Raw genomic sequence first — 16046 nt, forward strand, 5'->3', positions numbered from 1 at the left:
CTTCAAGCAGTGGTACAGGAAGAAGTCTGCATCCTTCAAGAAAAACATGATTTTCATGCAGGACAATGCTCCATCACACGCGTCCAAGTACTCCACAGCGTGGCTGGCAAGAAAGGGTATACAAGAAGGAAATCTAATGACATGGCCTCCTTGTTCACCTGATCTGAACCCCATTGAGAACCTGTGGTCCATCATCAAATGTGAGATTTACAAGGAGGGAAAACAGTACACCTCTCTGAACAGTGTCTGGGAGGCTGTGGTTGCTGCTGCACGCAATGTTGATGGTGAACAGATCAAAACACTGACAGAATCCATGGATGGCAGGCTTTTGAGTGTCCTTGCAAAGAAAGGTGGTTATATTGGTCACTGATTTGTTTTTGTTTTGTTTTTGAATGTCAGAAATGTATATTTGTGAATGTTGAGATGTTATATTGGTTTCACTGGTAATAATAAATAATTGAAATGGGTATATATTTGTTTTTTGTTAAGTTGCCTAATAATTATGCACAGTAATAGTCACCTGCACACACAGATATCCCCCTAACATAGCTAAAACTAAAAACAAACTAAAAACTACTTCCAAAAATATTCAGCTTTGATATTAATGAGTTTTTTGGGTTCATTGAGAACATGGTTGTTGTTCAATAATAAAATTAATCCTCAAAAATACAACTTGCCTAATAATTCTGCACTCCCTGTAGAATCATCTTTTAAATGTTCTATCAGTGTTTCCAAGACCTTTGGAAGACTGGCCGTTAATAAATTATTTCATTTCCAAAGCCTCACCTTGCAGTATTAATCTAGGCAAAGTTGTCTCATGTGGTGGATTCAGTCATGGTCTGTGAGGGATTTAATCCATTTTACAGATAGTGTGACAGTCTCAAAGAGTTACTGGGAGTCAAAGAAGAAATCTCTTCGGACGTATACTTTTTAAGCATTGGAATAGAACCTGAACTCTTACCTTGAGTTGAATCTGTCACCAAACAGTCACAGACTGTGATCCTGCTCTTCTCCATTATATCTAATCTATCAACTATTTGATGCACCCAGATACACTCAGGGGTGATAGTGCTGCACTATACAAATGCTGTTTGATTGATTGATTAAACTATTTAAGTATTGTGTAAACGATTGACCCCAAGGTACTTTGTGATTGAGTATTTATCTTCATTAGGCATCTGAAGTTCCACAATCGTCATTTCGATTTCCTTGGATGTATGCAGACCTTGTCAATGTGCCATTGTGCTTAACAGTCATATTTAAGTGGAAAGTCCAATTTGTAAAGTTGTCCTATTGACCTTCGGTGAATATTCACTTCTTTGTGCATCAGGCCAGTTTAAGACATGAAAGGTCCTTTAAAAATTGGTCCTATTGTTGAAAGCCACTTCTTTGACTTAAACACACGAGGACCTCTCATGAGAGATCTTGTTTCTTTTAGATTGTGAGAAAACGCCAGTGTAAGTGGTTAACTTGATCTTTTTTTCCTTCAGTGACATGGACAATGTTATGGATGTATTTGTTAACACAGATTTTATTGTAATTTAATTACACACAGTAGACAGATAGCATATTTGAGCAAAGAGTAACATTCTGTTGGTTTACTCTGGTTTCTAGGGTGTGGTTCTCTTAGGAATTATTCACATCTCCTGCTGATAATTTAGGCCCTGTAAACTAACATTGTCACTTGGGATGCTGCAATCGCAGAAGAGTTTTTATGCCACTGGAGGCCCTCTTATCCCACTTGGTCTTCAGGAGAGAGGCCTTATTAAAGACGGATATCTGGTCTTTCTGTTTCCCAGGATATCCTTTTGACCATGTTTGAAGAAGGCAGTTGGGTTCTTCCTACAAGAACCTATCATTTGCAAAACAAGAATTAAGTTAAGTTAGATACTTCTAGGACACTTGCCATATCAAGACTGAAAATCATGATCCCTGGAAAGCATCAACAGTATTACTCTTCTACTATTCGCTGTAATCTCGGCCAGGCACCTGCTACTCAGAGATCCAGTCACACCAGGAGGTCTATATGCCAGTTGATGGAAGAGGTAAGGGAGAGATGCAAATTGTAAGGATTGGAAGTTCGCTGCGATATCAATGCTTTGGTCACTGAAAATGAGGAGACTCCTTACTAGACTAGGCCCTTGTTAAAGATGGCCACACTCTTTGCTGTAGGCCTGCATTTCTTGTCATAAGTGTTTCTATGCTTGTGACCAGAGTCAACAAAAAGGCTGCCATTCTCCCAGGAGGTAGAGGCCCACCCCCTCAACATCAGCGAGCCTGCATCTAAGCTTGACATTATTACTATTTGAAATATCTACAAAATGTTTTCTAAAAATATAATAATGAGCAGAATTGATCTCCCTCCACTATCCTGAAGGTCTGGAAACCTCATCCTTAAGTGCTTTTTTCCTTATTTTCATTCCATTCTCTACATTGGCTTTCCCCACCTTGCTCTGCAACACACTGCTTCCAGTATCACGTTGCCTCTTCCCCACTCCCTAATGACTTTTGCTCTGGCCAGCCCTTTAGGACTGTAATGTCTTTCCTTTAACATCAGTCAGGTCTTTTCCACAACTCTAGTGGGTACCAACACAAACATAATGTTCGATGGCATCTGTCGCTGTAGATACGCATGTTCTGCAATAGCTCGCCATCTGGTGTTGGGCCGGAGTGTTACAAGTTGTTTTTCTTCGAAGAAGTCTTTCGAGTCACGGGACCGAGTGACTCCTCCTTTTGTCTCCATTGCGCATGGGCGTCGACTCCATCCTCGATTGTTTTTTTTCCGCCATCGGGTTCGGACGTGTTCCTGTCGCTCCGAGTTTCGGAACGGAAAATTAGCTAATTTCGGAAGATTTTCGTCGGTATTGTTGCGTTCGGGATCGGCGTACTTAGATTCCACACCGCATCGAAGATCGGAGAGCTCCAGTGCCCTTCGGGGTCGTTTTTTCGATCCTCCGTCGGGGCCTGGTCGGCCCGACCGCGTGCTGAAGAACGCCGATGGAACGGACCCCGTTCCGTTTCTGCCCCAAATGCCACAATAAATACCCCTACACAGACCAACACTTGGTCTGCAACCTGTGCCTGTCACCTGAGCACAGCGAAGACACCTGCGAGGCCTGTCGTGCGTTCCGGTCCCGAAAAACACTCCGAGACCGTCGAGCCAGAAGACTTCAGATGGCGTCCGCACCGACAGCCCAACGGGAGTTCGAGGAACAGGAAGAGGAAGGTACCTTCTCGATCCAAGACTCAGACTCCGAAGGATTCGACGATACACAAACCGTGAGTAAGACGTCGAAAACCACACAGAGAAACATTTACAAGGCCCAGGGGACGCCACTGCCATCCGGCCATGGCTCCACCCATAAATTCGGTGACCGACCGTCGGCACCGAAAAAGGCCCAAACAGTGCTGAGATCGTCCGACTCCGGTCGAGACACCGGCACGCAGCCTTCTCGGGACCGAGAAAGTGCTGGAGACAAGCCTCGACACCGAGATGCCGGTGTGGACACGGCTCGACGCCGAGACAGCGGCACCGAAACAGATCGACGCCGAGAGGTTTCGGCCCCGAAAAGGAAAAAAGTAACCTCGGAGCCGAAAAAACACGCAGACAAAGTTTCGATGCCGAAACAGACTGCAAGCGACCCAGCTTCAGGCTCTTATACAGAAGAGCACTCGCTAACCTCCCAAATGCAGAAGCATAGGTTTGAGGAAGAGCTACAAGCAACTGATGTAGACCATACGCAAAAGCGTATCTTCATTCAGCAGGGGACAGGAAAAATAAGCACCCTTCCCCCCATTAGGAGAAAGAGAAGGTTGGAGTTCCAGACGGAACAAACACCACAACCAAAAGTGGTGAAAAGAGTTACACCACCACCCTCTCCTCCGCCCGTGATTAACGTTTCACCAGCACAAACTCCATCACACTCCCCAGCTCACACCACCATGAGCCAGGGTGACCAAGATCAGGACGCATGGGACCTATATGACGCCCCAGTGTCAGATAACAGTCCGGAGGCATATCCTACAAAGCCATCTCCACCAGAAGACAGCACCGCGTACTCTCAAGTGGTGGCTAGAGCAGCACAATTTCACCACGTAAGCCTCCACTCAGAACAGGTCGAGGATGATTTCTTATTCAACACACTCTCCTCCACCCACAGCTCATACCAAAGCCTGCCTATGCTCCCTGGTATGCTCCGGCACGCAAAAGACATCTTTAAGGAGCCGGTCAAAATGAGGGCAATCACACCAAGGGTGGAAAAAAAGTATAAGCCGCCTCCTACGGACCCGGTTTTCATCACTACACAGCTGCCACCAGACTCTGTCGTTGTAGGAGCAGCTAGGAAAAGGGCCAACTCTCACACATCTGGAGATGCACCACCCCCAGATAAAGAAAGCCGCAAGTTCGATGCAGCTGGTAAAAGAGTCGCAGCACAAGCTGCAAACCAGTGGCGCATCGCGAACTCCCAGGCACTACTTGCGCGCTATGACAGAGCCCACTGGGACGAGATGCAACATCTCATTGAACATCTGCCCAAGGACTTACAAAATAGGGCAAAACAAGTGGTTGAAGAGGGACAGACCATCTCCAACAACCAGATACGCTCCTCCATGGACGCTGCAGATACAGCTGCACGGACAATTAATACATCTGTAACTATCAGAAGGCATGCATGGCTCCGAACGTCTGGATTTAAACCAGAGATTCAACAAGCAGTTCTCAATATGCCTTTTAATGAAAAAGAACTGTTCGGTCCAGAAGTGGACACAGCGATTGAGAAACTCAAAAAAGATACAGACACTGCCAAAGCCATGGGCGCACTCTACTCCCCGCAGAGCAGAGGGAATTACAGCACATTCCGTAAAACGCCCTTTCGAGGGGGGTTTCGGGGTCAAAGCACACAAGCCAGCACCTCACAAGCCACACCGTCCAGTTACCAGGGAAAGTATAGAGGAGGTTTTCGGGGACAATATAGAGGAGGGCAATTCCCTAGAAATAGAGGGAGATTTCAAAGCCCCAAAACCCCTACTACTAAACAGTGACTCACATGTCACTCACCCCCTCCACACAACACCAGTGGGGGGAAGAATAGGTCATTATTACAAAGCATGGGAGAAAATCACTACAGACACTTGGGTTCTAGCAATTATCCAACATGGTTATTGCATAGAATTTCTACAATTCCCTCCAAACATACCACCAAAAGCACAAAATCTAACAACACACCATTCCAATCTCCTGGAGATAGAAGTGCAGGCACTATTGCAAAAGAATGCAATCGAATTAGTGCCAAACACACAAATAAACACAGGAGTTTACTCACTGTACTTTCTGATACCAAAGAAGGACAAAACACTGAGACCAATCCTAGACCTCAGAGTAGTGAACACTTTCATCAAATCAGACCACTTCCACATGGTCACACTACAAGAAGTATTGCCATTGCTAAAACTACACGACTACATGGCAACTTTAGACCTCAAGGATGCTTATTTCCATATACCAATACACCCATCGCACAGGAAATACCTAAGGTTTGTATTCAAAGGAATACATTACCAATTCAAGGTACTACCTTTCGGATTAACAACCGCACCAAGAGTCTTTACCAAATGTCTAGCGGTAGTCGCTGCACACATAAGAAGGCAGCAAATACATGTGTTCCCATATTTGGACGACTGGCTAATCAAGGCCCATTCGTTCATACAGTGCTCAAATCACACAAATCAGATCATACAAACCCTCTTCAAACTCGGGTTCACCGTCAACTTTACAAAATCCAACATTCTGCCGCGCAAGGTACAACAATACCTAGGAGCCATAATAGACACATCAAAGGGAGTAGCCACTCCAAGTCCACAAAGAATTCTAAATTTCAACACCATCATACAACGCATGTATCCAACACAAAAGATACAGGCAAAGATGGTATTACAACTCCTAGGCATGATGTCTTCATGCATAGCCATTGTCCCAAACGCAAGACTGCACATGAGGCCCTTACAACAATGCCTAGCATCACAGTGGTCTCAAGCACAGGGTCACCTTCTAGATCTGGTGTTAATAGACCGCCAAACTTACCTCTCGCTTCTGTGGTGGAACAACATAAATTTAAACAAGGGGCGGCCTTTCCAAGACCCAGTGCCACAATACGTAATAACAACAGATGCTTCCATGACAGGGTGGGGAGCACACCTCGATCAACACAGCATACAAGGACAATGGAACGTACATCAAACAAAACTGCATATCAATCACCTAGAACTTCTAGCAGTTTTTCAAGCACTAAAAGCCTTCCAACCAATAATAGTTCACAAATACATTCTCGTCAAAACAGACAACATGACAACAATGTATTATCTAAACAAGCAGGGGGGGACGCACTCCACGCAGTTAAGCCTGCTAGCACAAAAAATTTGGCATTGGGCAATTCACAACCAAATTCGCCTAATAGCACAGTTTATACCAGGGATCCAAAATCAACTCGCAGACAATCTCTCTCGAGATCATCAACAGGTCCATGAATGGGAAATTCACCCCCAAATTCTGAACACTTATTTCAAACTCTGGGGAACACCTCAGATAGACTTGTTTGCGACAAGGGAGAACGCAAAATGCCAAAACTTCGCATCCAGATACCCACACAAACAATCCCAAGGCAATGCCCTATGGATGAACTGGTCAGGGATATTTGCTTACGCTTTTCCTCCTCTCCCTCTCCTTCCTTACCTGGTAAACAAACTCAGTCAAAGCAAACTCAAACTCATATTGATAGCACCAACTTGGGCAAGGCAACCCTGGTACACAACGCTGCTAGACCTATCAGTGGTACCCTGCATCAAATTGCCCAACAGGCCAGATCTGTTGACACAGCACAACCAAAAGATCAGACACCCAGATCCAGCATCGCTGAATCTAGCAATCTGGCTCCTGAAATCCTAGAATTCGGGCACTTACAACTTACCCAAGAATGTATGGAAGTCATAAAACAGGCCAGAAGGCCATCCACCAGGCACTGTTATGCAAGTAAATGGAAGAGGTTTGTTTGCTACTGCCATATTAATCAAATACAACCATTACACACAACTCCAGAACATGTAGTGGGTTATTTGCTTCACTTACAAAAATCTAACCTAGCTTTCTCTTCCATTAAAATACACCTTGCAGCAATTTCTGCATACCTGCAGACTACCTATTCAACTTCCCTATATAAGATACCAGTCATTAAAGCATTCATGGAGGGCCTTAGGAGAATTATACCACCAAGAACACTACCTGTTCCTTCATGGAACCTAAATGTTGTCCTAACTAGACTTATGGGTCCACCTTTTGAACCCATGCACTCCTGCGACATACAGTTCCTAACCTGGAAGGTGGCATTTCTCATCGCCATTACTTCCCTAAGAAGAGTAAGCGAGATTCAGGCGTTTACAATACAGGAACCTTTTATACAACTACACAAAAATAAAGTCGTCTTAAGGACCAATCCTAAATTTTTGCCAAAGGTTATTTCACCGTTCCATCTAAATCAAACAGTGGAACTTCCAGTGTTCTTTCCACAGCCAGATACCGTAGCTGAAAGGGCGCTACATACATTAGATGTCAAAAGAGCATTGATGTATTACATTGACAGAACAAAAAACATCAGAAAGACTAAACAACTCTTTATTGCATTTCAAAAACCTCATGCAGGAAACCCAATTTCAAAACAAGGTATAGCCAGATGGATAGTTAAATGCATCCAAATCTGCTACCTTAAAGCTAAACGACAGCTGCCCATTACACCAAGGGCACACTCAACCAGAAAGAAAGGTGCTACCATGGCCTTTCTAGGAAACATCCCAATGCAAGAAATATGTAAGGCAGCCACATGGTCTACGCCTCACACATTCACCAAGCACTACTGTGTAGACGTGTTATCCGCACAACAAGCCACAGGAGGTCAAGCTGTATTAAGAACATTATTTCAGACTACTTCCACTCCTACAGGCTGATCCACCGCTTTGGGGAAATAACTGCTTACTAGTCTATGCAGAACATGCGTATCTACAGCGACAGATGCCATCGAACTGAAAATGTCACTTACCCAGTGTACATCTGTTCGTGGCATCAGTCGCAGTAGATTCGCATGTGCCCACCCGCCTCCCCGGGAGCCTGTAGCAGTTTGGAAGTTACCTTCAATTATTTATATATGTATCATCTCAACCTTAAATAGGTGCATACTTAGTCACTCCATTGCATGGGCACTATTACTACAATTCAACTCCTACCTCACCCTCTGCGGGGAAAAACAATCGAGGATGGAGTCGACGCCCATGCGCAATGGAGACAAAAGGAGGAGTCACTCGGTCCCGTGACTCGAAAGACTTCTTCGAAGAAAAACAACTTGTAACACTCCGGCCCAACACCAGATGGCGAGCTATTGCAGAACATGCGAATCTACTGCGACTGATGCCACGAACAGATGTACACTGGGTAAGTGACATTTTCATTCTTCATTAAGCTTTCTAATTTTTAATTTAATTTCCACTCTACAAATATTTATACATATATACATTTTCTCTTTCTCTTGCTTTGATAACCTTCTATTGCCTACCATATTTTCCTTTTAGGTGTACTAAGATTAACAACGTCATCAGCCACTCCATATTCTTTTTGATTGGTATTTGGCAATACCAAACTCTTTGCTTCTGTCTCAGTATTGTTGGTATGCACTCATTATACAAGACTACTAACTATTTTAATCCTTTGTAAAGAATTAATTGAAAACCAGTCCAACCATATGACTTCTAACCCCACCCCCAAATTGCATTGATTTTTCATGAAATAGTGACATGTTACTGCAGTGCTAATTGTTGAATTTCTTTTGAAGTGTTTTGTAGAGCACAACTGGTTTCATTTGATTGGCATCATATGTGGATTGGCAATCTACAACTTCACTGTAGTGGACCTGCACTTCCCATTGGCCCTCTACAAGAAACTATTGGCGACATTGCCTGATTTAGAAGACTTGAAAGAGCTCTCCCCCACGGAAGGAAGGTACATCATCTAAAGGGAGGCTGCATGGAATATGTAATCTTTCTGCTCACTACTTTAAGCTTCCGCCTGCAGTGAGATGTGCAGGTTGTAATACAGCATATGGTACATTGATCATTGGAGGTGGCAGAAGGAGTGAAGAGTATAATGTAGAGATTTAATTGGGTGAGAGCACAGACCAGGTCAACTTTGCTTTTCAGAGTTTATAAATGAAGTATTCTGCTACTGAAACTGTTAATACATTACTCATACATTTCATAATGTGTTTATTTAAGGGCAGTAGAAATGCATGAATATAAATGAAATTCCATATGTAGAATTTTGAGAAACTCAAGATTCTGTGGATTGCACAATTTAACTACTGTTTTCAGTTACTCGAGTGTTAGCCTTTCCTTTAACGGTACTTTTTGTGTCATAATTGGCCATATGAAACAATATAAATTGGAAATATATTTTCAGTCAATGTAATTTGTGGATATTTACAGTCAAAAAGGAATATTCACCATATCCATTACTGAATAATAGTTTGTGCTGATGATTATTTCAAGTTCAACAATAATGCTGAAAAAACCACAGGAAATTCTGATTTTGTAGATACTTTGTGTATAAATAACAGTTCTGCAAAAAAACTATTACTGCAGGTTTTTTCTAAGTGAATCTACAGAATCCAAGAAACTGAGCTTTTGGAATAGTTAATCTCTGCAGATTTCTCTTCCAACAAAATCAGTTTCGGATATTTTCTACATACATTTTCAAAAAGGCATTCTGGTCAATTTCAGGTAATTGGCACTCTGTTGTGAAATGGGTGCAGTCTAATTTATCCAACTGGCGCACATCCACCCAAAAAACCTAGCCATTTGAAATGTACTTGTGACCAACTGACGTTTTTCTCCTATTGTACCGCGAAGGGCCGATTCATTCCTCTGTACTTTCATTTGAGAAGGCAGGTATTTACAGAGCAGTAACTATGAAACTGAGAATTTTTACATGAGTTTTCACATATTGGTTAATGAATAATAATACCTTGTTTCAGTGGAAATTCGGTTATCCTGCGATACAGTCTAGGAACCATGACTGTAGTTATGAAAATCCATACTTGTATGACCTGAGTATTCCCAGGATTAAAGCCAGTCAAATAAATCTCGGTTTTTAAAAGTGAACTTCAGTGACTTAAAATAAGAAGAACTTGGAAATTGCATAAATCTTAGTGAACCTTCAAGAACCATAGCTTTGTTAATTTTCACCTCTTAGTAGCACAACCAAGGCTATGAAGCTGTAAACCAGGTTGTTTAACTTTTACAACTATAGCCCATTGGATGTGACAAAACACAGATCGACAGAAACCTACATCCTTAAAGGTTTTGCCACCCCTTTTTATTGCCTTTGGTGCAAGAACTTGTTTGAGTGCACCAACACAAATTAGAAATCCAGTTGGACTGTGGCCCATACACAACCTACTAAGCAATATAATGTGGGTGGTGTTTTCTGGTCACAATTAGTCCCTCTAGACGAGTTCAGGGACACAGTGCAACCTTAAATATGTCTGTGTAAATCAAAAAACACACTAAATACGCAAAAGAACACTAGATAAAACATTAGTCTTATTTCTAAATGCACAATATGAACTTTTTTCCAAATTTATTCAGTTTTCCAACTATACAACGTAACAGTGTGGTCAGCATCAAAAGTATGTTCATGCTTATAACTGTGTCACATCAGATATACTGGTATTACAGGATAATGATTATTGATAGAGGCAAAGTGTGATAAGGAAAGAGAGTGGAACTGTTGATATCATAATATGTTTACGCCCTCCACCTTGCCCTTCCATCTTTTGTCAGTCCATAAATTCAGGAGTAATGTCTGACCAGAAACCCAGGTCCTCTTCTGCTCTTACATCAGTCCTAATTCTTTTCAGTCTAAAGTCCTCTGCCACCACCCCTCCATTATATCCTTACTCCATTTCTCCTTCGTGGGGACGCTTATTTCACAGCCTGTAGATCACCATCTGGCATTTAGCTGATAGCAGACCCAAGGCTGCAAATCTGCTTTACATTTTCCACACTTGGGCTTTGGGATGATGCCTAGCAGGTAGTGCTGCACTGTCACCTCCAGACTAACGTGTAATCTGCCCAAGCTGTGCAACCACTCACATCCAATACTCCGGTATCCCAAGGCAGGGCCATGTCATGTGGATGAAAGTGGCAATCTTGTAGGCATATTTTGGGCAGGGTGCAGATCCAGTAAGATGTATTCTGTGCAGCCTGACCTGTGTTAAGTAGGTGTGGTGAGGATAAAGTGTATCAGCCTAAACCACAGTTTGCGCGCAATTCCCTACATCTGTATGCATCTCCATCATTCATCATCCATATGCTGGTACGGGGAATATCATCTGAGGCCTCATAGCTTTTATTGCGGCCTGTGGTCTGTCCTCCTTCAGTGCTTTGTAGAGTTTCTCCTCCATCAGTACCTCTAAGGTCGTGGAGACAGCTGGTGCATCTGGAAAGTCAGTCCATATCTCCCCAACAGTGTGCCAATTTGTCAAACTGTTGGAAGTGTCCAGCCCCAAGTCCGAAGATATCTTGAGCCTCCTCAAATGTTAAGAATTTATCAACTGGGTAAATGCCCCCCAGTGTAAGGCACCCTCCCTCTCTTTTTAGCCAAGGCAGTGGAGTCTTGTATGCGCCTTAACAGTTACAACCACTTGATTGGCAGGGATTTGCTAAAGGGTGGCTTTTTTTAATACTCTTTTACCTACCATGTCTCATGCAGCATCCGCTTGCTGAATTGCTCGTTGCAGGCATGGGAGGTAATGTGCCCCCTCATTAAGGAAACATTCCTTCTGGAACTGCTTCTCTTAGGAGCCTGGTTGCACACCACGTAGCCATGTGCTGCAGTTGTTCAGCCATATAGTAAATTTCTGAGTCCATAAACCCCTTCCGCCATTTTCTTTGGCTAATTTCAGGACTTCTGTGTGTCCTCTTTTCCTTTTTCCTGCCCAGACTAGGCAACACAGTGATTTAGGAATCTCCTGAGAAACTGTCTTACACCACAGGACATATTGACATTTGTAACAGAGATTGACAACGAAGCAGCAGTACCATTTTTGCCAGTGCTGCTCTATCCATGATAGAGAATGGGAGTGTTTTGCAGAACCCCATAGATGACTCCAATCCCCGTAATGTTCTGCCCAGGTTGCATTCTTAGTGCAACGTCGCAGTGTGCGACACCCATACTCCCCATGTAGCAGAATGGTGCAGAACTTGGTCATTCCTGTTTAAGGCCCAGGTCAAGTAGATCCATCTGTGCAACTTCCTTAAGGCCTACTGAAGTTAACCGTAGACTTGTTTGCCTATGTATACAGAGGCCCAATATTATTGCAAACTCCTCTAACTCTTGCAACAAATGCAGGGCGTTGTCTGCATATAGGGATGGGTCATCCTGCCCGTCTGTATTGCCCACACAATTGGATGACTAAAGGTGCCATTGCTGTTGCGAAGAGTAGGGGAGACCGAGGACACTCCTGCCTAGTTTCTCACTTACTTTTCAACTACTTGACAGGACACTGGACTTAGCTTTAGCAGTCAGGTCACTGTATAGCAGGCCAGCCCATTTCAGGAAACTGCGGCCAAAACCCATCTTCGTGCAGACCTTAAAGCATGTTATCCGTGAAGCGAGTCACTTGCCTTCTTGATGTCGAGTGTAGCCAGGGTGTACTCTTCCAATGAGTTTTACACCGTCCATAACATGTCCAATGTGTCTGATATTCATGGGCGTGTTGTAGGACGGAATAAAACCACATTGGTCCACATAAACGAGGGACCTCACCATAGGAAGCACCCTGGAAGCTTTGGGCCAGATGTAGAAAGCATTTTGCATGGCGCAAACTGCGAAATTCGCAGTTTGCGCCATGCAAAATGCCGTTTGCGATGCACATTCACAATTTGCGAGTCGGTACCGACTCGCAAATTGTGAATGCGACTCGCAAATAGGAAGGGGTGTTCCCTTCCTATTTCCGACTCGCATCGCTATGCTAAATTGCTTTGTGACCGCGAACGCAGTCGCAAAGCAATTCACAGTTACCACTAGTGTCACACTGGTGGTAACCTATTCGCAAAAGGGAAGGGGTCCCCATGAGACCCCTTCCCCTTTATGAATGTTGCCAAAAAGGGTTTTTTAGAGCAGGCAGTGGTCCAATGGACCACTGCCTACTCTGAAAAACCGAAACCAAAAGGTTTCGTTATTTTTAGGGTCGAGCCTGCGTTGCATGCGTATCGCAGCGAGACTCTTTTGTATTTAGAAAAGGGCTCGGAGCCCTGTCAACTTCACGTCAGTGTTTTTTATTGGTTCGTGGGCTTCCCTAATAAAATCTGCTTGCTTTCATTAGTCGAAGGCACGCATATGTCATGCCTTTTCCGGTGGCTAACCCTCCTCGAGCGCAGCGACCAAGTACAGAAAACATGCGAGGCTCGCTGTTTTCCATCGGGCTCATGGACTTTCTTTTCTCTAATTTAGGAGCGCGATCTCGCTTGGCAGAAGTCGAGCGCTTTACATTTTTTCGGGTTATGTACATAAATGCACTTTTGCCCGATAGGTGAAAAGTCGGGTTAAGAGTTTACAACACGATCAGCTCTAACATGAGCAAACGCGAGACCCGTTGCATTGTAAATGCTTGTTTTATTTTGCAACTTGTTTTCCTTTAAGGAAAACGGGCTGCATAATAAAAAAAAAAAAAAACTGCTTTATTTAAAAAGCAGTCACAGACATGGAGGTCTGCTGACTTCAGCAGGCTACCATCCCTGTGAGTGCAGGGACTCTGTATGGGGTCGCAAAATGCGACCCACCTCATTAACACCTAGTTTTGCTACATCTGGCCCTTAGTTCTTAGAAAGGATTTATGGGACTACATTTAACATTGGCAACGGGTGAAAGGAACTGAGCTCCAACGGTCTGTGTTGTGTTTGGGCACCATCAGGATAGCTGCCTCTCTTTGAGCTCAGCAGTGTTTGGCTTTTTTCTCCTCCAAGTAGATTTCCAAAAGCCTGTCCGCCATTCTGTCTATATAAATGATTGATAAAACTCGGAGGAGAATCCGTGTCTCCCCTCAACCACCCTCCCACTGCCCCTCCCCACCCCCCCCTCCACAAAAAAAAAAAAGTACTCACATTAAGCAGGGCACGGATACCAGCAATCACTTCTTTGGTAATTTTGTGGTCTAGTGCTTCACCCTTGTCGTCAGAGAGTTCAGGAAAGTTGAAACTGACTGGCCAACAATGCTTCAATGTGTTCAAGGACTGATGGTCCCGGGCGCACATAAAGCCCTTCTAGGTAGTTCGACAAGGTGTCATTTATATTGGGCTGTATCACCACAATGTTCCCGTCTGGCTTATTAAGAGATGGCATCAGGAACCTGGGTGATTCTCTTTTTAGTAGCCAAGCTTACAGTCAGCCTGATGTTTCTCCCTCCCTGAACAGTGCCAGTCTATAGTCCGTAAGAGTGTATTTGTCTAGGGTATCCCAGGTGCTAGCTATTTTTCCCTTAAGCTCGAGTTGAGCATGGCCAGCGCTATATTTGTGGTTTTGCTTATTTGTAATTGTCAAAAGTGTAGGCATTAGATGTTGTTTAATGCTGTAAGTTTTTGACATGCACTCTTCCCTGATGACTACCTTCAGGATTTACCATTCTATTGCCCGTCTGGCAGCAGACTTCCAGTTTGTGGTAATAAATCCCTCTAGGCTTGCCCCAATCTCAGACTTGACTATAGAATCCGCAAGTGCTTCCTGATTTAACCTCTAGGTTAACATTTGTCCAAGGGGACCTCCCTCCCTAGAACTTAGTACTAGTGGGGAGTGGTCTGAAAGAAACCTGTTGAGATATTTTGTATCCAGTATTCAGGGGGCCAGGGTTCTAGTCACTAAAAGGCAGTTTAGTCAGCTATAGGTATCGTGTGAGTAGCATGAGTACTCTTTAACCATTGGATTTATGGCCAGCCACACGTCCTTGCAGTTCAAGTTTGCTATAATAGCAGACATTGTAGCTGTTGTCTTAGGCTTAGTGTGGTGTCTTTGGGGCCTCCCTATCCATGTCCCTGTTGAGGATCCCATTAAAGCCCCCCTCCAAAATCAACAGTATATCAATATAGGTGAGTATTAGTTGATCTGTCAGGTGTGTCTCCTATAACATGGCAACACTAATGCTGTGTCTTAGGAGGTATCTTTGTGTGCGGTATTGTTTGGTTTAGGCACCCAAACCCTGGGATGTTACATGTAGCTACTCACAGCAGTCTGCTAGTGTCTGCCATTTTGCAGTGAGAGGGCACTTGCTCCAGTGTGTATCCATTTACATCATTGAGTCAGCATTAGAGTGGGTCATAGTTTTCAGTTGTCAAGCGCTTTATATCCTTTTTCCGTTGCTAGCAATCTCTCGCCAACCTTGCTCAGGTCCACTCTAATGAGGTTCAGCTCAACAGACAGCTTGTCTATCTTAATCTCGAATGTGCTATGGGACACTTCAATTGCTAATATCTGAGCACTTGTAGCTTCTGGTGCCTCTTTGGAGCATCTCCCGCCTTGCCTTGTGTGGTGACCCCAGTGTACTGGTTAATGCAGGTCTCCTGTACAGGCTGGGTGTGTCTTTCTCCCTCTGTGGCCACAACAGGCAGTTCTACTTGCCCCCCCTCCAAATTTAGCAGTCTTCCCCTTGGTGGTAGGCCGCTCCATCTCCTGGGAAGTCCGAACCTCCGAGCTTGCGTGCTGTATCCACAACCACTCGGGGCAGCAAGGGGTAGAGCCAGTTGCCTCTCCTTGGCTCAGTATGCTCCTCCACAGTGGTGGGCTGTCCTTGACACCAGGCGAGTCTTGGGTTTCTAGGGATGTTGCACCTGCTGGTGACCCCCCCCAACGCCGTGCTGCCCCTCTGAGGGGACGCTGCATCTATGCTTAGCTGTGTGATCGTGCGGATCCGTCATTCGCTGTGCTGGAATATTTGCTGCTGTGACAAAGACAAATA

General features: G+C 44.1%; 1 protein-coding gene across 2 annotated transcripts in view; it reads left to right on the forward strand.

Moving 5' to 3' along the window:
- Positions 1–16046, forward strand: part of HERC3 (HECT and RLD domain containing E3 ubiquitin protein ligase 3) — a 452060-nt gene that overhangs the window by 335215 nt on the left and 100799 nt on the right. For both annotated transcript variants that reach the window (XM_069230256.1, XM_069230257.1), the window contains exon 21: positions 8874–9040. In XM_069230256.1, coding sequence (XP_069086357.1) covers positions 8874–9040 — 167 coding nt within the window. The remainder of the gene's footprint in view (positions 1–8873; positions 9041–16046) is intronic.

Source organism: Pleurodeles waltl, chromosome 1_1, assembly GCF_031143425.1.
Source record: "Pleurodeles waltl isolate 20211129_DDA chromosome 1_1, aPleWal1.hap1.20221129, whole genome shotgun sequence".
Lineage (NCBI taxonomy): Eukaryota > Metazoa > Chordata > Amphibia > Caudata > Salamandridae > Pleurodeles > Pleurodeles waltl.